The sequence below is a fragment of the Exophiala viscosa genome (assembly GCF_022695815.1).
Source record: "Exophiala viscosa unplaced genomic scaffold EDD37scaffold_11, whole genome shotgun sequence".
In the NCBI taxonomy this organism is placed as follows: Eukaryota; Fungi; Ascomycota; class Eurotiomycetes; order Chaetothyriales; family Herpotrichiellaceae; genus Exophiala; species Exophiala viscosa.
This window is the reverse complement of record NW_026944363.1, coordinates 424,569-441,326: the sequence shown is the minus strand read 5'-3', so window position 1 is coordinate 441,326 and position 16,758 is coordinate 424,569. Positions and strand designations below refer to the sequence as shown.

Sequence of the window (16,758 nt, the reverse complement as noted above, 5' to 3'; positions counted from 1 at the left end):
GAAATATGTGGTACGGCAGAGTATTCGTGCCCCACCGCAGGGCTCTCTGGGCGATATCTGATAAAGACCGCCACATTCTCTACCACTTGTTGCTTCTCCACGCACCACTTGATGGCAGAACAACCACACGACAATGAGATAACACCAAACACTACAGAGCCCTCGGGCTCTCTTACTGCACCCGCTGCGCCCATAAATACCGAGCGATCCACCTCCGACCACTGCGCGATATGCCTCGACGAGATCTCCGAGCGAGCGCAAGCCCTACCTTGTCGGCATTACCAATTCGACTTCCCCTGCCTGGGGACATGGCTACAACAGTCACGCCTCTGTCCGCTGTGTAAAGCCCAGGTCCGGGCAATCAGATACAATATTGGTGCCAGGGGAGGGAGTTGCATCTTCTCTCTTCCTGAACCAGAACCCGCCTCGACCGGACGACACGGAGCCCGCGCCGGATCAGCCACTACTCGGTACCGCAGATCACGACAAGACAGGCCATACTCAAGAGAAGGTCGCTACACGTCGTCTGGAAGAACGAATACTGCTGGGTCGGAAGACACATCACTCGATTTCCGCAGACACGTCTATCGGCACAAACTGTACTCTTTGCGCGTTGGAACGAACCGTATCTCGCGTTATCGAGAGTTGACACCAGAGTCATTCGTTAAGGACGAGCGCCTGACCTCTCGAGCCAGGATGTGGGTCCGTCGTGAATTGCAAGTCTTCGATTTCCTGAATGGGGAGTCTGCGCCGTCTTCGAGTCGAGCGACTTCAGATCGACGAGCAAGCAATGCCGACTTTCTGCTCGAATACATCATCGCGATCCTGAAATCGATCGACCTCAAAGGGAGCACGGGACAAGCCGAGGAGTTGTTGAAGGATTTCCTGGGCAGAGACAACGCTGGATTATTCCTGCATGAGCTTGAAGCATGGCTGCGTAGCCCATACGAACGTCTCAAGGATTGGGACAGGGCTGTGCAATACGCCATACCGGCAAAGGTAGAGCGGGAAATCAGCAGATCTGGGGCTGTTTGTGAGAACAACGAAATCTGCTCTCCTCGAAGTGAACGCTCGACAACAGTTCCTCGGTGGTTTTCGGAGGGATTTGTGCTTAGAGATGGCAATGGATGAAACGCCGTAGAGAAGACAAGCACCAAATTCTCACAGAGCACGTGTCAATGAGTGGACGTCGGGTATGGTCTTCGAAGTCATACCGCTCCAAATCATAAGGTACATCTGCGACCTGAAAATACCACAGCCTCCAGAGTGGCCAGCCGTCCGCCCACCGATACTGCCATACCCAAGCAACCCCCACAGAGATTCAACTGTCCTGGAGCAGGCAGAAATTACGGTCTACTTACGTTAGTCACGACGAATTTCATCTAAAAACAATCAAAGCAGGATTGTTAGCTCAGTGGTATAGAGCGACAGGGGATGGATGGCGGAGGTCGGGGCTCCTAACCTGTAGGCCGTAGGTTCGATTCCTACACAATCCAACATTTGCTTTCTTTTTTTTGGTCATGCCTTTTAGCGAGGTTCTTCATTTGCTGCCACACCCACACAGCAACGTACGATTCTTCAACACAAAACAACGCACTCAAGGCCGAACTAGGGTTAAAAAGAGCAAAAAACTTTCTCCACTGAGCAGATCGAACTTATGTTCATCTGGTCAGTGGTAAGTGAAACCCCTTATCAGGGTTTTTTGCGAATTCTACGGTCCTACGATTTCTACGAAGACAATCCGTCATTCGAGGCGCCCATTAACTGTGAAACCAACTCTTTGTGAGTGGCCAAGAAGCGGATGGCTTTCGTCTGGATTGTTGGACAGAAATCTGGGAGTTTGGGATATGAAGAGGCAGAATAAGTGAGGTGGTGAATGGGTGGTCGTTGTATACCACACCTGCACGGGATGGAGGAGGCCTTCCTCACCTTGAGGCCCCGACCCTTAAAGCCAAATGAAGTTTGGTAGGTGTTCAAGCTTGCCGTGTTGATGGGGTCATATCATCCGCTAAACGACTGCAGGTAGACTGCATTGAGGATGTCTTTCTCGCTCTTTAGGCCAGGATGCTTCACTTGACAAATTCGAGGCTGGCTTAGCATGACTTCAGCCCCTGATCATTTGACTATCAACGTCAAGCAACAGGGAGTAACATACAGTCCATTGAAACTTGAGAAGCTATCTCTGTGTCAAATTTACAACAACCTGCGGCATAACATCATGACATGACACTTCAGTCAGCCTTACCCCTGACAGACCTTGGAATGGCCGATGTTCTCGTCCACGTTTTCTGTCTACATTCTCTCCTTGGGTGACCTATTTTACCTTCAAAATCGCCTTTCCGAAATTATCACCCTTGAGCATCCCCACGAAAGCCTCTGCAGCATTCTCCATGCCAACAGTCTCGTGGACCTTGGCCTTGAAACTTCCATCCTTCAACCACTTCTTCACATTCTCCTGGTGGTCCTTGGCGTGCTTGGGTCCCATATTCGCATCGCCGACCATGAAGCCAGTCATGGTCAGACGTTTCGCGACAGTCTGGAACAGGTTGTTGATGCCGTATCGCTGGTCAGGTGGGAGATTATATTGCGAGATTTGGCCGCATTCGACAATTCTGTCAGACATCAGTCAGTACATCCGTTCATTCACAACAATCCCGAAAGGAGAAATGCCTCCGGTGTAAAAGGGGAAAACTCACCGTCCAAACAAATTCAGACTCTCAATCGCGCCCTGAAGCTGTTCTCCACCAACGTTATCATAGAAGATATCGATCCCCTTGCCGTCCGTCAAACGCTCAATAGCATCCTTCGTGCTCTTCTCCTTCTTGTAATTCCACCCGCCGTCAAAGCCCAACTCCTTCGTGATGAACTCCAACTTCTCATCAGACCCAACAGACCCCAGCACAGTCAATCCCTCATGCTTAGCCAGTTGGCCAACAAGTTGTCCCACTGCGCCCGCCGCGCTCGACACAACGATCGTCTCGCCCTTCTTGGGCTTGCCAATCTCGTAGAGCGAACTATACGCAGTGAGGCCCGGCATGCCCAATGCGCCCAAGTAATGCCGAATATCGTCCAGACCCTCAGTATCGAGCTTCATCGGCTTGTCCTTGTCACTCTTCGAGACATAGACGTTATACTCCTGCACGGGCAGATTGTGGCGGACGATATCACCCTCCTTGAATCCGGCCAACTTCGACTTAAGAACTTTAGACAGCGTTGCTGCAGACATGGGCGAGCCGACGGGGAATGCGGGCATGTAGCTCTTCACGCTGGGGTCGCGGAGTAGACCACGTAAGTACGGATCGAACGAGACGTATAGCGTCTCGAGGATCAACCCGTTCTCAGGCGCTGGTTGGTCCAGGTCGAAGCCGACATCTTTGACGGCAACATGTTCGCCTGGCACGGGCATCCCCGTTGGGATCTTGGTGAAGATCAGGGACTGGTTCTTCGTGCTTGACATTTTGGCTGTTTGGTTTGTTCCGCGTTACGGTCCTTCAGTTAGAGGTCTTCAAGGTCTCAATCCAAAGAGACAGGGAATTGAGTTATGTAGCGCTTGATATGCTGCAGTGAAGTACAGTACTCTTCGAGAAGCCAACACAAATGGGTATCAAGAAGTGATCCTACAAGATGCAACGGCTCTTTGTTAAAGAGAATAAATTTGGCTTGAGAGGGAAGTAAAATCGTGGATTTGTAAGTCAAGTTCAAGAACAGACGTTCACTGTATGTAAAGCGCATATGGATACCCGTACATACACAATGACCTCGGTGGTAATCCGGAGAAAGATTCGATCACTGCTCCATAGAAACAACTGGACGTATCGGCAAATGAGGTAGATGATGTATGTTTGATGCATGATCGTACTATCTCGGACATGATACCTGACTCGTCCCATTTCCGGGCAGGACTTTGAAGTTTTTCATTGCAGTCCTCTTTTCTTGCGTCATAGGAGAATGTGGTGTAGCCGGCGGAAAATGCAGATATACATATCGTCTTAGTCATCTCAGACGACGCACTGTTAAGATCTCAACGGTCTAGAAATTCGTGGTTGAGTCTTATCGGGGTTAGACATGCATACAAGGCTCTTGTCCGCAGGAGATAAAACCTCCAATGGCTGTCGGTGTGTCACCTTCGTGCCGAGAGCAGAATATCAAGAGCATGCAGGTCATCTTTCATCGACCTACCAGGACATACAGGGACAGATGGGGGATGCAGGTCAGATTCCGTTCTAGGCGTGGGAACGGGCATTTTGTGAATCACACCAGACCCGAATTCCGGTCTCGTCAATGCTCGACATGTTTGAAACGATCAATGTAAGATCCCATAGATGTTTTTGCAATTCTTTCCGGAGAATGATGCACTGTACAATACAAAAAAGTCTCTTGCACCAGCCTCGACCCTTACCCTTGTTCTTTCATATCACAACAGACGCCCGTCTATACCGCATTGCGGCTCATGTCGTTCCTTATTCTGTTGTAATCGAGGAGACCTTCGATCGAACCGACCGCAGACACTGCAACATCCTGATCCCACAACTTCTTCTGAGCAAACCGCATCACATCTTTCTCGGTAATGGCACTAATCGTTCTCTCAATCTCGGAGGGATCCATTCTTCGGCCCGTCGTGACAATCTGTCGGCCAATATCCTCGGCCACGGCAGTGGTACCATCGAGAGAGAGGAGGATGGATGCTTTCAGTTGAGCCTTGGCCCGCTCGGTTTCGGCTTCGGTGACGCCGAATGTTAGTCTGGTCCATTCGCGGAGTGTGAAGTGCACGAGGTCGTCAATGTTGGTCAAGTTCTCGGTGACAAGGTAGATACCCCATAGACTAAAAACGTGTTAGTTAATCCTCAGCTCGTCCCGCGGTTTTCAACTTACCCAGTGTCGCTGTAGCTTGTAGAAAAGCTCATGAAGCTGTTGGCAAGGTGGTTGGCATGAACGAAACTGCTGAGCTTGCTCCCAAGATATGGCGAGTTGCCCATAGCACGATCCCAGTTGCCAACGATAGCCTGGGTGACCAGAGCAGTAAAGTAGTCGTCGTCTCGCCAGCTGACACCCTCAACGGCAATAGCAATGTGTGCGGATGGAATGGTGTCATCTCGTATTCTGACCTCGGAACCGATAAAGTTGGGCTTCAGCTTTTGTTGTTCAGCGACCTGGGCCGCATACGAAGTCGGGGGAGGTGCAGATCTCAATCCGGAAAAGTGCTGCTCAGCTAATTTGACGAGTTCCTCGTGAGGGATTCCACCAGCACCAACAAGGACCATGCGGTCTGCGGTGTAGTTGGTCTTGATGTAGTTAACCAGGTCATCGCGCGAGATTTGTTCAATGTTCTCCTTCGGGCCAAGAATAGTCCGTCCGAGAGGCTGGTTCATATAGGCAGTAGCATGGAGATGGTCGAACACCACCTCTTCCAGTTGCTTGTCAACCTCCTCTTGCTCGCGCAAAATCACATCTCGTTCTCGTTCGACTGCGGCGGGATCGAGTTTGGAGTTCTGGAGAATATCGGAGAGGATGTCGACGGTCTTTGGCACATCGGAGTTGAAGGACTTGGCGTAGTAGACAGTGTTTTCACGCTTTGTGGCATGTCAGCATCGACGCGAAAACCCAGAGACCAGTCACGCATACCGAGGTGTATGCGTTGAGATGTCCACCCATATTCTCAATTTCAAGCTCTAGTTGGTGTTGACTGCGCTTGCCGGTTCCCTGTATGATCTCAGCCATGCTCCTCAGCAATAAGTCGTGTTCAATCCTACTTTGAAAGCCAAATGTTCGAGGAAGTGAGCTGTTCCATTCGTCTTTTCTGTTTCTGCTCGGCTGCCGGCATCAATCCAAACACCCACGGTAGAGGTCTGAGCCCATGGTGAATGTTCCGTCGCGATCTACAGTCCGTCAGCACACCGGTCAAGCCCGTGGCAAAAACGCTTCTTCGTACCGTCAAACCATTGGAGAGGGTGGTGCTCTCTGTTCTCGAAGCCGTGACAGGGTTGGCATAGCCTCTGAGCAAAGGAGATTTAATGGCGTTAATCGCTTGTCGGCTTCGAAGGGAACGCTGAAAGTTCAGCGCCAGCCGTTGAGACGCCATTACAAAAGATGAACAGTGGCGCAAGGACGAAGGAAGCTGTTGACGAAGAAGATCGAGCTTGAACCGCAGGTACTTTCTTCGAGAGCTTGAAAACCGCGCTAATTGCCTCGCCAAGAGAAGTATAGAGCAGCGAGTTCTACAAAGCAGAAAACGCCGACTTGTGATTGGTCCAATCTCACTATCACCACCACTACTATTAGTATTGACGTTGAATCATTCATACTATGCTGTTCGTGCTTCATACATGGTATAGAAGACTCGTATAATGGGTTAAACATGGCTCCCTCAAGTATTGAAGTTCCACAGTGAATCGTTCATCCCCACCGTGGTACCCTCGAAGTCGAAGAATGGCATACCCAGCCCCAGAGCAGGATCATTGAAGTCAAATGCAGCAGGACTCAATGATCCATAGTCAGGCAGCATGGACTGTCCATCAAGGTCGTTCTTCTCATCAAGGACCGCTTGGGTCGCCGAAGACGTCAGCTGGGGCTTTGGTGCCTGCTCTCCGTTGACCTTGCGGGTTTTGACGCGGGCTGGTCCACCCAAGGTTTCTGCCATCTTCTCCAGACCTTCTGCCATTCTGTGAATCAAGTGATCCTTTCCTACATCCGTCGATTTGAAGTGTTGAGCCAAAGCATTGATGAGTCGTTGAAACCGGACTGTGTCCAAGAATAGCTGCGCGCTGAACTTGGTGGCGATTTTGAGAAGAAACATGCATGCAAATGCGATCATTCCATGAATGTGATGCGGCACATAGCCAATAGCTATCTGCGCATCTTTGTCCTCTAAGAGCAGATTGATGATCGCCGTCGCAGCAGCAACTGCAGCCGAAGCGTTCTCCAAGAAGTGTTCTGGGATCACGGCGCCTGACTCTGGTAATCCTCGAAGGACATATGACTGCAAATACAACTTGGCCCAATGGTAGTGCATGATAGCACCCTTGTTGGGCCAATTGCCGATATACTGACTCGGATCTGCGCCACATTAGTCATTGGGAAGAAGTGGTTTCCGTATGCCCACTTACTATGCCTGGAGAACCTCGCTATCCAATCGTCAAGATCTCTCTCGAATCCCGCAATTTTGGCAAGGGCCGAAGTTGGTAGGACAGCATTGGTGTCTTCCGGACCTAGACTTTCTCGTATCTGGTTCATCAAGTACATCAGGCATATTTGACCAGCAACTCTGCGATCGGCATCGGTTGATAATGAGCATGCGAGGTAGGCTTCCCATCCAGTGATATAGCTCTCGTTGTCGCGCATTATGGATGAACGACCATATAGAATCGATAAATGATGGTCGCAGATGTATAGCAAATACAGCACTCTGATGCCGTCAATGGCTTCCTGCAGTTTTGCTTGATCAACCTTCTCTGGGGCCTTAACCGATTCGGAAATCTCATGGTAATACTGCCGAAGATGGAATTCGCTTGCACGGCGAATAGCATAGCCTGACAAGGTCCACGAGATATCGCTTAACCAGTATGATCCGAGAACCAAAGCTCGTAGATACTCCATGTCGATTTTCTTCTCGAACATGGCATTAGCAACCAGTCGGCGGTACTCCTTGTTGCAGATCGAGTACAAATGGCCGAGTTTGGTGTCATGAAGTGCAGCCACAGTAAGAACGCAAGCCGTTAGCGTTGGTGAGCGTTGACGAAATGAGTCGAGGTCCTTGTAATCTGGACATATATGCCATATGTACGGGTCGAGTTTGCTGAGGTAGTAATTGGCGAGATGTTCGGCGTCTTCTAGCTTAATGAGCCCTCTCGCAATGAAGTCAGTATCTCGGAGCTGCTTGCAAATACGTGACTGATCTTCAGTCACGTTCTCGGTGGCCCTAAGAGACCGCATTCCTGTGATCTGGTATAACGACTCGATTGGAACATGGGACAAGTTGTCGGCAACTGGCGCGACTTTCGGCGAGTTGTCCAGGGACTTGTCCTCGTCGTCCTCATCGTTTCCTTGCTCTTCTTGGTCGATGAAGATTGCAGGATCTTGTGTAGAAACGAGCATTTGTGGCATGGACGGTAATTGCAAGGTTCGCACGATTTCTTCTACCGTCGCGTAAAGAGCAGTCACATCTTTAGTCACCGCTGATTTCCATTTCGAGTCTTCGGACATGAGTGTCTGGAGACTCTTGTTCAACCGGCACGATAAGCCTCGTTCTTTGCATCGCTGGCATGGCGGATCTCCGAGCATGATACATTTGATCTGTAGGCACACATCAGCGCACCGTCTCAAACCAAGCTTTCATTGTCATTACGGACCTTTTGTTTTCGACAAGCTGCACATGCTTTGACCTTCCTCGATATCCCAGGCAGTTTACTATCTGCTTGCGCGCCATTCGGGGAATTGTTCCGTTGTGGTTGTGGCTTTACGGGAGCCTTTGCAAGCAGAGGAGGTTCGTCGAAGGAGGGGCGACCGGTTCTCTTCGGCGACAGCGCTTGCGCTGGAGACGTGTAAGAATGCGGTGATGTTGTTGACGGTGCTCGTTGCAATCCAGAAGCCGACCGTGGGGAAGGCAGGTTAGCCTCTTGCCAACTCCGCTTCGACATTTTTGTGGTCTGGGAATGTGATAGGGAGTGTGGCCCGGGAGTCGAGGATCGCACAAGCCTAGCCTACGTGTGCGACATGTGCAGATGTGCAGCTCTTCCAAGATATCGACATAACTTGAAGGAGTGCTTCTAATTCTCAATTGCGAGCTTGGGACTCTGACTCTAGACCGTCACACAGGGCGCAGAGCGGAGAACAATTGATGGTGGAGAACCTCGTTCTGCGCTTTAACTAATCAAGCATTGCCAGTCACCAATTGAAGTGCCTATCGTCCACTATGACAGGCCCCCACAGCCCTTGAACCTTTCTGAGGCGACGCCGACCAGCCGACTGACTGGCTGGCGCTTTATAGCCGGAAACCGCGGACATATATGTCGCGCACAGGTGTATGCCCTGTGTGTTCAGCATGAAAGACGCCCCGTAAAGGCGTGATATACCTGGGAATTAATTGTTCTACCACGTCCAATCCGATACACTCTCATTGTGGCATACCTCTACTAATGCACTTGATGAGCAGCCGACAAAGCTGATCATATCTTGACAAAAGGATCGTCGAAGTACCATACAGGGTCACCCTCTGGATCAGTTTCTATCTGAGTGTAGCCATTACCCACTAGAGTGACACGTTTAGTAAATGGTTTGTGAGGAGTGTGCAAACTTACTGAATGCGTATCTATTGGGACCGCAATAGGTGATGTTGTAGTCCTCCCACCGCACATTCTTCAGTATTTCGAAGAAATGCAAGCGACTGCCTGGATAAATCGCGGTTACCGGACCATGAGTTTTCCCATTCTTGAACCAACTTCGACATGCTGATGACCAAACCAGCCGCTTCATCAGTTCATGGGTGTGGTTGTACAAATCCTTGATGGCTTCAGGCTTGGGGTCGATCGCCTTGATTTGCTCCGTCTGCATCTTTTCGATGACCTGAAAGATGTACCGTGTGTACCATTCTAGTATCGGCAGAATGCTCGAGTGTGATGCAGGTCCATTCGGTCCTATCATATCGGTCAGCCATCGTCCAGTGTAGGTGGTGGAATTGTCTTGCCAATCAGAAGAAACATGTTCGGAAAGTTCTCTGCAGTAATACCAAGATAGCCTATAGGGGCATCACCAAATTGTTCATGGATTTCGGCATTGTTCCTTCCAACCACTTTGAAGTGCGGAGTGAAAGTTGTATCAAAGCCTGTGGCACAAATTACCACGTCGACCTCCCGCTCGACGCCCGACTCGTCCACAATGCCGGTCTCTGTCAGGCGAACGGCAGATGACTGAACCACTTCGACGTTCTCGGCCTTTAGAGCCTGTAGGTATCCAGAACCAGGGGTCATTCGCCGGCATCCAAGGGCAAATGGAGGTATCATATGCTTGGTGAGTACTGGATCATGACCGAGCTGTTCTGACATGATATCTGCCACGAGATCTCGGGAGACCTTCTGATCTTTTGCCTTGAGGTGCATCTGAGATGTGTCAATATTGCTAAGAGGTCACCCAAAAACCTGCGTAGCTTACTAATGTGAAGCGTTTGTTCAGTTCGCCCTCAATGTCGCGGCAGTACTGGGCATGCTTCTCAGGATGCTCACTCCATTCCTTCTTCTGCTCTTCAGGGTCTATCCGGCTCAGCACTAGAAAAACACATAAGAAGCTGGGCTTACAATTGAAGTTGGTTCCACCAGGTCCTGCATATTTTGCACCAAAGCCCGTTGTTATCCATACCGGCGATCTCAAAAAGGGGTATAACTTCTTCACACCTGAGTACCATCAGTCAGCAGACTAGACCATCGAAAGCTTCGTCCAGTGGTTGAGTCACTCACTGGGTTGTATTGAGGGGATGATCTGGACAGCAGAAGAGCCACCTCCAATCACAGCCACCGTCTTGTCCTTCAAGTCATAGGTGTTGTCCCATTTCGCGGAATGCATCAATTTGCCCTTGAAGAGATCTAGACCAGGAATGTTGGGCCATTTCCAAGAACTGCAAAGCTCGCATTAATCAGGTGGACGAGCGATAACCATAACGACTCACTTCAGAACACCAGAACCGTTTATCAAGATGTTGCAGCTGTCCTCGATGCGTGAACCGTCCGGGGCCAAGATCTGCAAGCGCCACAGGCCTGCTTCTTCGTCCCAAGTTGCGGATTCCACGGTCGATTTGAATTGAACATATTTTTCCAGGTCATACTTGGTGGCAACGTCCTTCATATACTGCCAGATCTCTTCCGATCCTGAGTAGAATCTCGACCAATTAGGATTTTTCGCCCAAGTAAACTGATAACTGTGGCTCGGTATGTCGCAGGTACACCCCTGCGAAACACCAGTAAGCTGCATCGATAAAGCAGGGACAATGCGAAAGGCTCGTGCTTCAACGGCACAGCCTTTCAAGAAGAAAAATACTTACAGGATATCGGTTCTCCAACCAGGTGCCGCCAACGTCGTTGTTCTTCTCGTATATCTGCAAATCTACATCCTTCAAGGCACGTTCTGCCTTGTAAGCAAGTTGAAGACCCGCAGCTCCGGCACCAATGCCTATCACTCGAATCTTACGTCTCTGATACAGTAATTGTTCGGTAATTCTGTAGCCGTCAAAGTCGCGTCCGTTGTACCACTCGTTCTCGTGCGGAGCATCAGACGGCACAGTGACATCCTCGGTCGGGGCTGCTGAAATGGTGATCACTCGATCCGTCGACATTTTGCAATCTGTCAAAGCAGCTCAGCAAAACTTACTCCTTACGTGAACTAAAAATCATTCACAAGAAGGCGGAACCGCCAGCATGATGAGTATCAATTGATATACGGTCGTTCGGCGGAACCCCGCAGAATGTTTCTGACTCCAAATCCCCGGGTTTAGGTGCCTATTTCTTGTCCCGAGGCCCACAAGGCTCTACGGAAAATGGGCCGTCTAATTGTACCTACCAGGTAGGCCATGGCATGACCTGGCCTAATGAGATAGACGAGACTCGACATAATCGCGTATGACATTTTGTCTCTCTCAAAGTACAGAGTTCGCAGAGAAGATGATTCCCTTCATTTCGGAATGGACAATGTGAAAACATCCTTTCTTTATAAAGAAGAGGGGTCGCAACAAGAGGCTCACATGTCTGCTCTGATGGTTCAGGGATGCGCGGATCTTTGTGCGGCACGCTGAAGCATTGCTGCATCGTGGCAATTGAATGGAAACGGTAGATAGATGCTACGATCTAGTCTACGCAGAGCGTACAACAGTGCGCAATTGAAGGAGTCAAAGTAGCAGCTCTGAGAGTGTTGATGAAATGTCGAGCTTCTTATTGGCTCGGCACAGTTCCCTTGGCATCGGGACTGCAGTCGCAAGTCGCTTGAATCATGAAGACCCTCGTCCACCCTCTATCACTTCGATCGAGCACTTCCAGCGAGACAATTTCGGTCTGTAGTCAAGATGGCAGCGGCCTCAAGAACCACCATGCTTCGGCAAGTCCGGCTGCTTTCCTCATCTACACGAACTTTCTCTACCACGACCCAACCTCTTCGTCTCCTCCGACCCGCTCCGACCGTACTACCAAAGCAATTGCTCGTTCCATCATGGTCAGCAGCAGCTCGATACGCGCCCTTCTCCACCTCATCACAGAGAAACATTCTACCAGCAGGTCCTCAAATCATAGAAGGAGGTGTCAATGAGCCGGCGCCCGTGCCGAAGCCCAACCCTCTCCATGGCAGCTACCACTGGACCGCGGAACGTCTCATGTCCGCAGCCCTTGTGCCCTTGACAATGGCTCCTTTCGCTGCCGGTTCTATCAACCCGACTTTGGATGCTTTGTTGATCTTCGGCATTATCGTGCACTCCCATATTGGTTTTCAGTAAGTCCTTGTTGCGCAGTCAACGAAGCAAGTCGAGCACAACTAATGCGCCTAGATCAATTGTCATCGACTATATCCCCATCCATAAACACCCGCAATTGCGAAAGGCTTTCATGTGGGCGCTCAACTTGGCGACCTTGATTGTCGGTATTGGATTCTACGAGTTCGAGACGAACGACGTTGGGGTTACCGAGGCGGTCAAGAGATTATGGCATGCTGGTGAGAGCAATGATGCTACTATCGGGAAGACGGACTCGCTCTCTTCACTCGGACACGACGGCAAGCTCAAGCATTTGAAATAGGTGGACCGTTTGGGTTCCTGGGGAGCCAATCTGTATATGACACACGAGGGCACAAGAGTTTCGCGACTGATACCAAATGATCAAGCGACCTTTTATTTCAGAGATTCTTCACAGGCCCGGATGTAACCGAGCCGACTGCCTAGAACGCCACCCAACGCACTGACAAACCGTCTATCGTTGAAGCGCATCATTCATCCTCTTCCTCGAGCAGATCTTCCTCTTCACCCAGGTTCTCGTCATCATCAGCCTTTGCCACCACCTTTTCGATCATCTTCAGAGTAGTCCTTAGCGGCAATCCAACCACATTATCGAAGCTTCCCTCTATTCTCTCGACCAGAATCGCTCCAGTCCCCTGTATGCCATATCCACCGGCCTTGTCCGCACCTTCCCTTGTCCTAACGTAAGCCAGCAGCAACTCGTCCGAGACTTCTGAATCAAATTTGACGACTGTCTCCTCCGTTCCAGCTTCCATCGCGTACCCTGGGTCCCTCGCACTTGAAAGCGGACATATGACAGTGACTGCGGTGTAAACGCGGTGCAGACCTGTATCTCGTAACGACTGCAGCATCTGCATGTGATTCACCTCGCTTCGGGGCTTTTCGAGAATCTCTCCCATACTGCTGACCACTACTGTATCCGCTGCTATGATTATGCCTGGCTCGCCTTTTTCTTCATTGTCCAGTTCTTGCTTGTAGACGGCTAGCGCCTTTTGAGTTGCGGTCGCAAGGACATATTCGAACGGTGATACGGTCTTTGGCAGGTTCTCCTCGAATTTGGACGGGATGATTTCGATGTTCGTCAGACCGATTTGCGCCAGTAGTTGTTTCCTTCGGGGTGACTGCGATGCAAGAATGACTCGCTTACCACGCAGCAGGTTCAATGCGGGCAATTCTAGTGGCGGTGGTGGTCGAAGGCGGCGCGGCGGAGCACCAGGTTGAGGCTCTTTGGGAGGGACAGAAAGCGCTTCATATGAGGGTGGTGCACCAGTTGGTGTCCCGGCGCTGTTTGAATTTGCCATTGCTGGGTGAGGTGGCTGGCATCAATAAAAGGCCTTTAGTTAGTCAGGTACCGTTGGATTCAAGGCACGTTTACAACATCCCCACTGATACCCAGGAGTGTTTACGAGATTAGCGTCGTCATCCAACGACACATGTGAAACCAGAATATTAGGTAACTTCTTGGGCGCGCAAATCGACCAGGTTCCGGATTGAATTCAGTATCATCCAGCGATATATAAAGGTCCTTCCGCCTCTCTCTGCATCAGTTGCTGCAGCAAGATCCGCCAAAGATTGTCAGGTACGTTGACAGACGATGCGGAGATGGGATGCGTAATGCCTGTTTTTGGCGGTGGGCAGAAAAAGTTCCGTGTGGAGAAAAAGTTCGTCCGCAATCGCAGTTGAGCGCAGGGCGGAACTGACTCCTAGCTCAAACATTCAATCGAAGTATTTGAGGCACATCCGACTGGTTGAACAGGCTTGGTATCGTTGGTATAATACACAGTCGAAAGAAAGTCAGATCAACATGGCGACCACCTTACATCTCCGCTCAGAGTCCAAGGCTCTGGAGCATAGGTCTGCTCGTATGTTGCATCACTTCTGTCCACGAGACCTACCACTGATGCAGCGCAGTGACTCCCACGACGACCAAGGCTCTCATCGATGCTGGCTACAAAGTGAACGTCGAAAGAAGTCCTGTCAGAATCTTTGAGGACTCCGAGTTCGAAGAAGTCGGTGCTACTCTCGTGCCCGAAGGATCTTGGGTGGACGCTCCTACAGACCATGTCATAATTGGTCTCAAGGAGCTACCAGAGGACAAGTGTATGTTCTTGTCACACTCTCCAGAAACGAACTCAGTCGCTGACCGAAACAGTCGCCCTCAAGCACACCCACGTCCAGTTCGCACATTGCTACAAAGGCCAAGGCGGTTGGCAAGATGTTTTGTCACGCTTCCCCCAAGGCGGCGGCACTCTCCTCGACCTCGAGTTCCTCCAAGACGAAATAGGCCGCCGTGTCGCAGCTTTTGGATATCACGCAGGCTATGCCGGCGCCGCTCTCGCCGTCGAGGCTTGGGCCCACCAGCTCAAGAACCCCTCCGCAAAGCCCATGCCCAGTGTCTCCAGCTACGCCAACCAAGACCTCCTGCTCGACGACGTCCGCGCGAAGATAAGTGAAGGAGAAAAGATCGCGGGACGCAAGCCTACAGTCCTGGTCATCGGTGCGCTTGGCCGTTGCGGCAGAGGTGCCGTCGACCTGTGCACACAAGCGGGTATCCCTGACGAGAACATCATCAAGTGGGATATCGCGGAGACGGCCAAGGGCGGACCATTCAGCGAGATTGTCGAGTCCGACATCTTCGTCAACTGTATATACCTCTCCGACCCAATCCCTCCATTCATCAACAAAGAGTCCCTGTCGTCGCCGAAGCGCAAGCTCTCGGTCGTATGCGACGTGTCGTGTGACACGACGAATCCTCATAACCCGGTCCCGATATACACGGAAAACAGCACTTTCTCGAACCCGACGTTACCGGTCCCTGGCTACGAGAATCCTCCTCTGTCTGTGATCTCGATAGATCATCTTCCCAGCTTACTGCCCCGCGAGGCTAGTGAGGCTTTCAGCCAGGCGCTGTTGCCGAGTCTGATTTCTCTCAAGGACCGCAAGACGACGAGGGTATGGCAGCAAGCGGAAGAGCTCTTCAGCACCAAGGTCGGAACTCTGCCGGAGACACTGAGGGGTGCTTGGCAGAAGGTGACTGGGTCTGCATGAACATTGAAGAAGAAGATACCCATAAGTGTTCGATGATAGAGTGACGGGATAGAAAGCTGTGATGCTTGTTCATATTGTTCCTCGTGGTCATGTACATACAACTTGCTGTTGCCTCCCTGTCTGTGCATTGTTCCCTGTGTCCGTAACAGCCAGCTGACTTTGGCCTCTAAACTCCTGCGCGATGCTCTGGAACCACGCGCTGCGAACCTTCACTTTTGAAGGTCGACAACGCTAGTCTTCCATTTTCTCATCATCATTCCCGATGTCACCAATCTTGCGTTTTGACCCAGTCTGGTGTGCATCTGCCGTTCCGTCGTCCACGTATTCCGAGACTTCCCACTCTACTCTGGTATTACCGTCAGAGCTGACGCCCACGCCTCTTCTGATGTTGTGGGTCCGGCCAAGTCTGCTACCATCCAACATCTCTTCAAACCATGACAGGTCTCCAGACTGCCCATTGTGTCCCGTCCGGGTGAGGTTTTGATCGTCCCGCTGCGTAGCTGGAGCTTGTTCGGTGGTAGTCTGTGAGGGCCGTACATCATCCGGGTCGAAATCTCCAGGAACCAACTCCAGGTCTTGAAGTGCACGAATATCGTCGTTCACGAGACTACCCAAAGTGATGTTCAGAAAGTCTGCTTCGGAAGGAGGCTGTTCGGACCAGAAGGAGAGATGCGTTCCACAGTATCCGCAAAAGATTCGCTGGGTATGAGGAGTGTGTAAAGGGCTGAAGGTGCGTCTGATGGAGGAGTGCGTCTCATCGGGGAAGAATGCTTGAGTTGAGGATGAGTACCACGTCAATGGCACCCTGAGCCATGCTGTCAATGGCGTTGCTTGACTCCGTCCTGAGACATCTTTGAGCACTGTTGACCGGGAGGCTTAGACTGGACTTTACTCACTGCTCTCACTGCTGTCATCGAAGAAGACTTGGGCCTGTTCTTTAGCATTTTCGGGGACGACGATGGCATAGTGATTTCGGCCGCAGTTGCAGGCGCCCTGGAGGGGCCTTGATCTGCTCATTGTTTGGGTTGCAGAGACGAAGGAGACTTAGCTTTGATAACTCCGGTAGATTCAAGGGAACATGTTAGAGTAGTGTGTTTGACATAAAACGCTTCTGTGAGGTGGAAGCACCGGATGATGGTCTGATGGTGGAAGAAACTGCGGGATGAATCTCCAAGATGCGGAAACAAAAGAACAAAATGCACGTCACTTATTTTCAGGGTCTCGTTGGAGAC

General features: G+C 50.9%; 9 protein-coding genes and 1 non-coding gene across 10 annotated transcripts; 4 read left to right on the top strand and 6 right to left on the bottom strand.

Moving 5' to 3' along the window:
* Positions 1-111: 111 nt before the first annotated feature.
* Positions 112-1,131, top strand: EDD37DRAFT_612382 (uncharacterized protein; the record flags this gene model as incomplete). The annotated part of the gene is made up of 1 exon (XM_062815351.1): positions 112-1,131. The coding sequence occupies one exon, from the start codon at positions 112-114 to the stop codon at positions 1,129-1,131; it is 1,020 nt and encodes a 339-aa protein (XP_062666810.1).
* A 269-nt stretch (positions 1,132-1,400) lies between these two features.
* On the top strand, positions 1,401-1,496 carry EDD37DRAFT_t24. The gene has a single exon. It is a non-coding gene; the product is annotated as a tRNA-His (tRNA).
* Positions 1,497-2,314: 818 nt separating this feature from the next.
* EDD37DRAFT_653234 (uncharacterized protein) lies at positions 2,315-3,457 on the bottom strand (the record flags this gene model as incomplete). The annotated part of the gene is made up of 2 exons (XM_062818539.1): positions 2,315-2,612; positions 2,697-3,457. 2 exons carry the CDS (start codon positions 3,455-3,457, stop codon positions 2,315-2,317), a joined length of 1,059 nt encoding a protein of 352 aa, XP_062666809.1.
* Positions 3,458-4,431: 974 nt separating this feature from the next.
* Positions 4,432-6,079, bottom strand: EDD37DRAFT_568541 (mitochondrial-processing peptidase subunit beta; the record flags this gene model as incomplete). The annotated part of the gene is made up of 5 exons (XM_062814193.1): positions 4,432-4,822; positions 4,873-5,570; positions 5,623-5,700; positions 5,751-5,876; positions 5,930-6,079. The coding sequence occupies 5 exons, from the start codon at positions 6,077-6,079 to the stop codon at positions 4,432-4,434; spliced, it is 1,443 nt and encodes a 480-aa protein (XP_062666808.1).
* A 61-nt stretch (positions 6,080-6,140) lies between these two features.
* Positions 6,141-8,801, bottom strand: EDD37DRAFT_639293 (uncharacterized protein). The gene is made up of 3 exons (XM_062817160.1): positions 8,346-8,801; positions 7,104-8,289; positions 6,141-7,053 (listed from the first exon to the last, which is right to left on the bottom strand). Exons 1-3 carry the CDS (start codon positions 8,631-8,633, stop codon positions 6,365-6,367), a joined length of 2,163 nt encoding a protein of 720 aa, XP_062666807.1. The 5' UTR covers positions 8,634-8,801; the 3' UTR covers positions 6,141-6,364.
* EDD37DRAFT_639289 (cyclohexanone monooxygenase) lies at positions 8,802-11,461 on the bottom strand. The gene is made up of 8 exons (XM_062817159.1): positions 11,027-11,461; positions 10,655-10,932; positions 10,446-10,603; positions 10,287-10,382; positions 10,144-10,241; positions 9,680-10,091; positions 9,294-9,629; positions 8,802-9,244 (listed from the first exon to the last, which is right to left on the bottom strand). Exons 1-8 carry the CDS (start codon positions 11,315-11,317, stop codon positions 9,162-9,164), a joined length of 1,752 nt encoding a protein of 583 aa, XP_062666806.1. The 5' UTR covers positions 11,318-11,461; the 3' UTR covers positions 8,802-9,161.
* A 579-nt stretch (positions 11,462-12,040) lies between these two features.
* Positions 12,041-12,761, top strand: EDD37DRAFT_653230 (succinate dehydrogenase membrane anchor subunit; the record flags this gene model as incomplete). Its single annotated transcript, XM_062818538.1, has 2 exons — positions 12,041-12,459; positions 12,515-12,761. 2 exons carry the CDS (start codon positions 12,041-12,043, stop codon positions 12,759-12,761), a joined length of 666 nt encoding a protein of 221 aa, XP_062666805.1.
* On the bottom strand, positions 12,540-14,028 carry EDD37DRAFT_138183 (septum formation protein). Its single transcript, XM_062809513.1, has one exon. The coding sequence runs from the start codon at positions 13,777-13,779 to the stop codon at positions 12,949-12,951; it is 831 nt and encodes a 276-aa protein (XP_062666804.1). The 5' UTR covers positions 13,780-14,028; the 3' UTR covers positions 12,540-12,948.
* Positions 14,029-14,031: 3 nt separating this feature from the next.
* EDD37DRAFT_137801 (saccharopine dehydrogenase) lies at positions 14,032-15,657 on the top strand. Its single transcript, XM_062809510.1, has 3 exons — positions 14,032-14,340; positions 14,390-14,578; positions 14,631-15,657. The coding sequence occupies exons 1-3, from the start codon at positions 14,283-14,285 to the stop codon at positions 15,524-15,526; spliced, it is 1,143 nt and encodes a 380-aa protein (XP_062666803.1). The 5' UTR covers positions 14,032-14,282; the 3' UTR covers positions 15,527-15,657.
* EDD37DRAFT_137810 (uncharacterized protein) lies at positions 15,642-16,757 on the bottom strand. The gene is made up of 2 exons (XM_062809512.1): positions 16,423-16,757; positions 15,642-16,368 (listed from the first exon to the last, which is right to left on the bottom strand). Exons 1-2 carry the CDS (start codon positions 16,541-16,543, stop codon positions 15,758-15,760), a joined length of 732 nt encoding a protein of 243 aa, XP_062666802.1. The 5' UTR covers positions 16,544-16,757; the 3' UTR covers positions 15,642-15,757.
* Position 16,758: the final 1 nt, after the last annotated feature.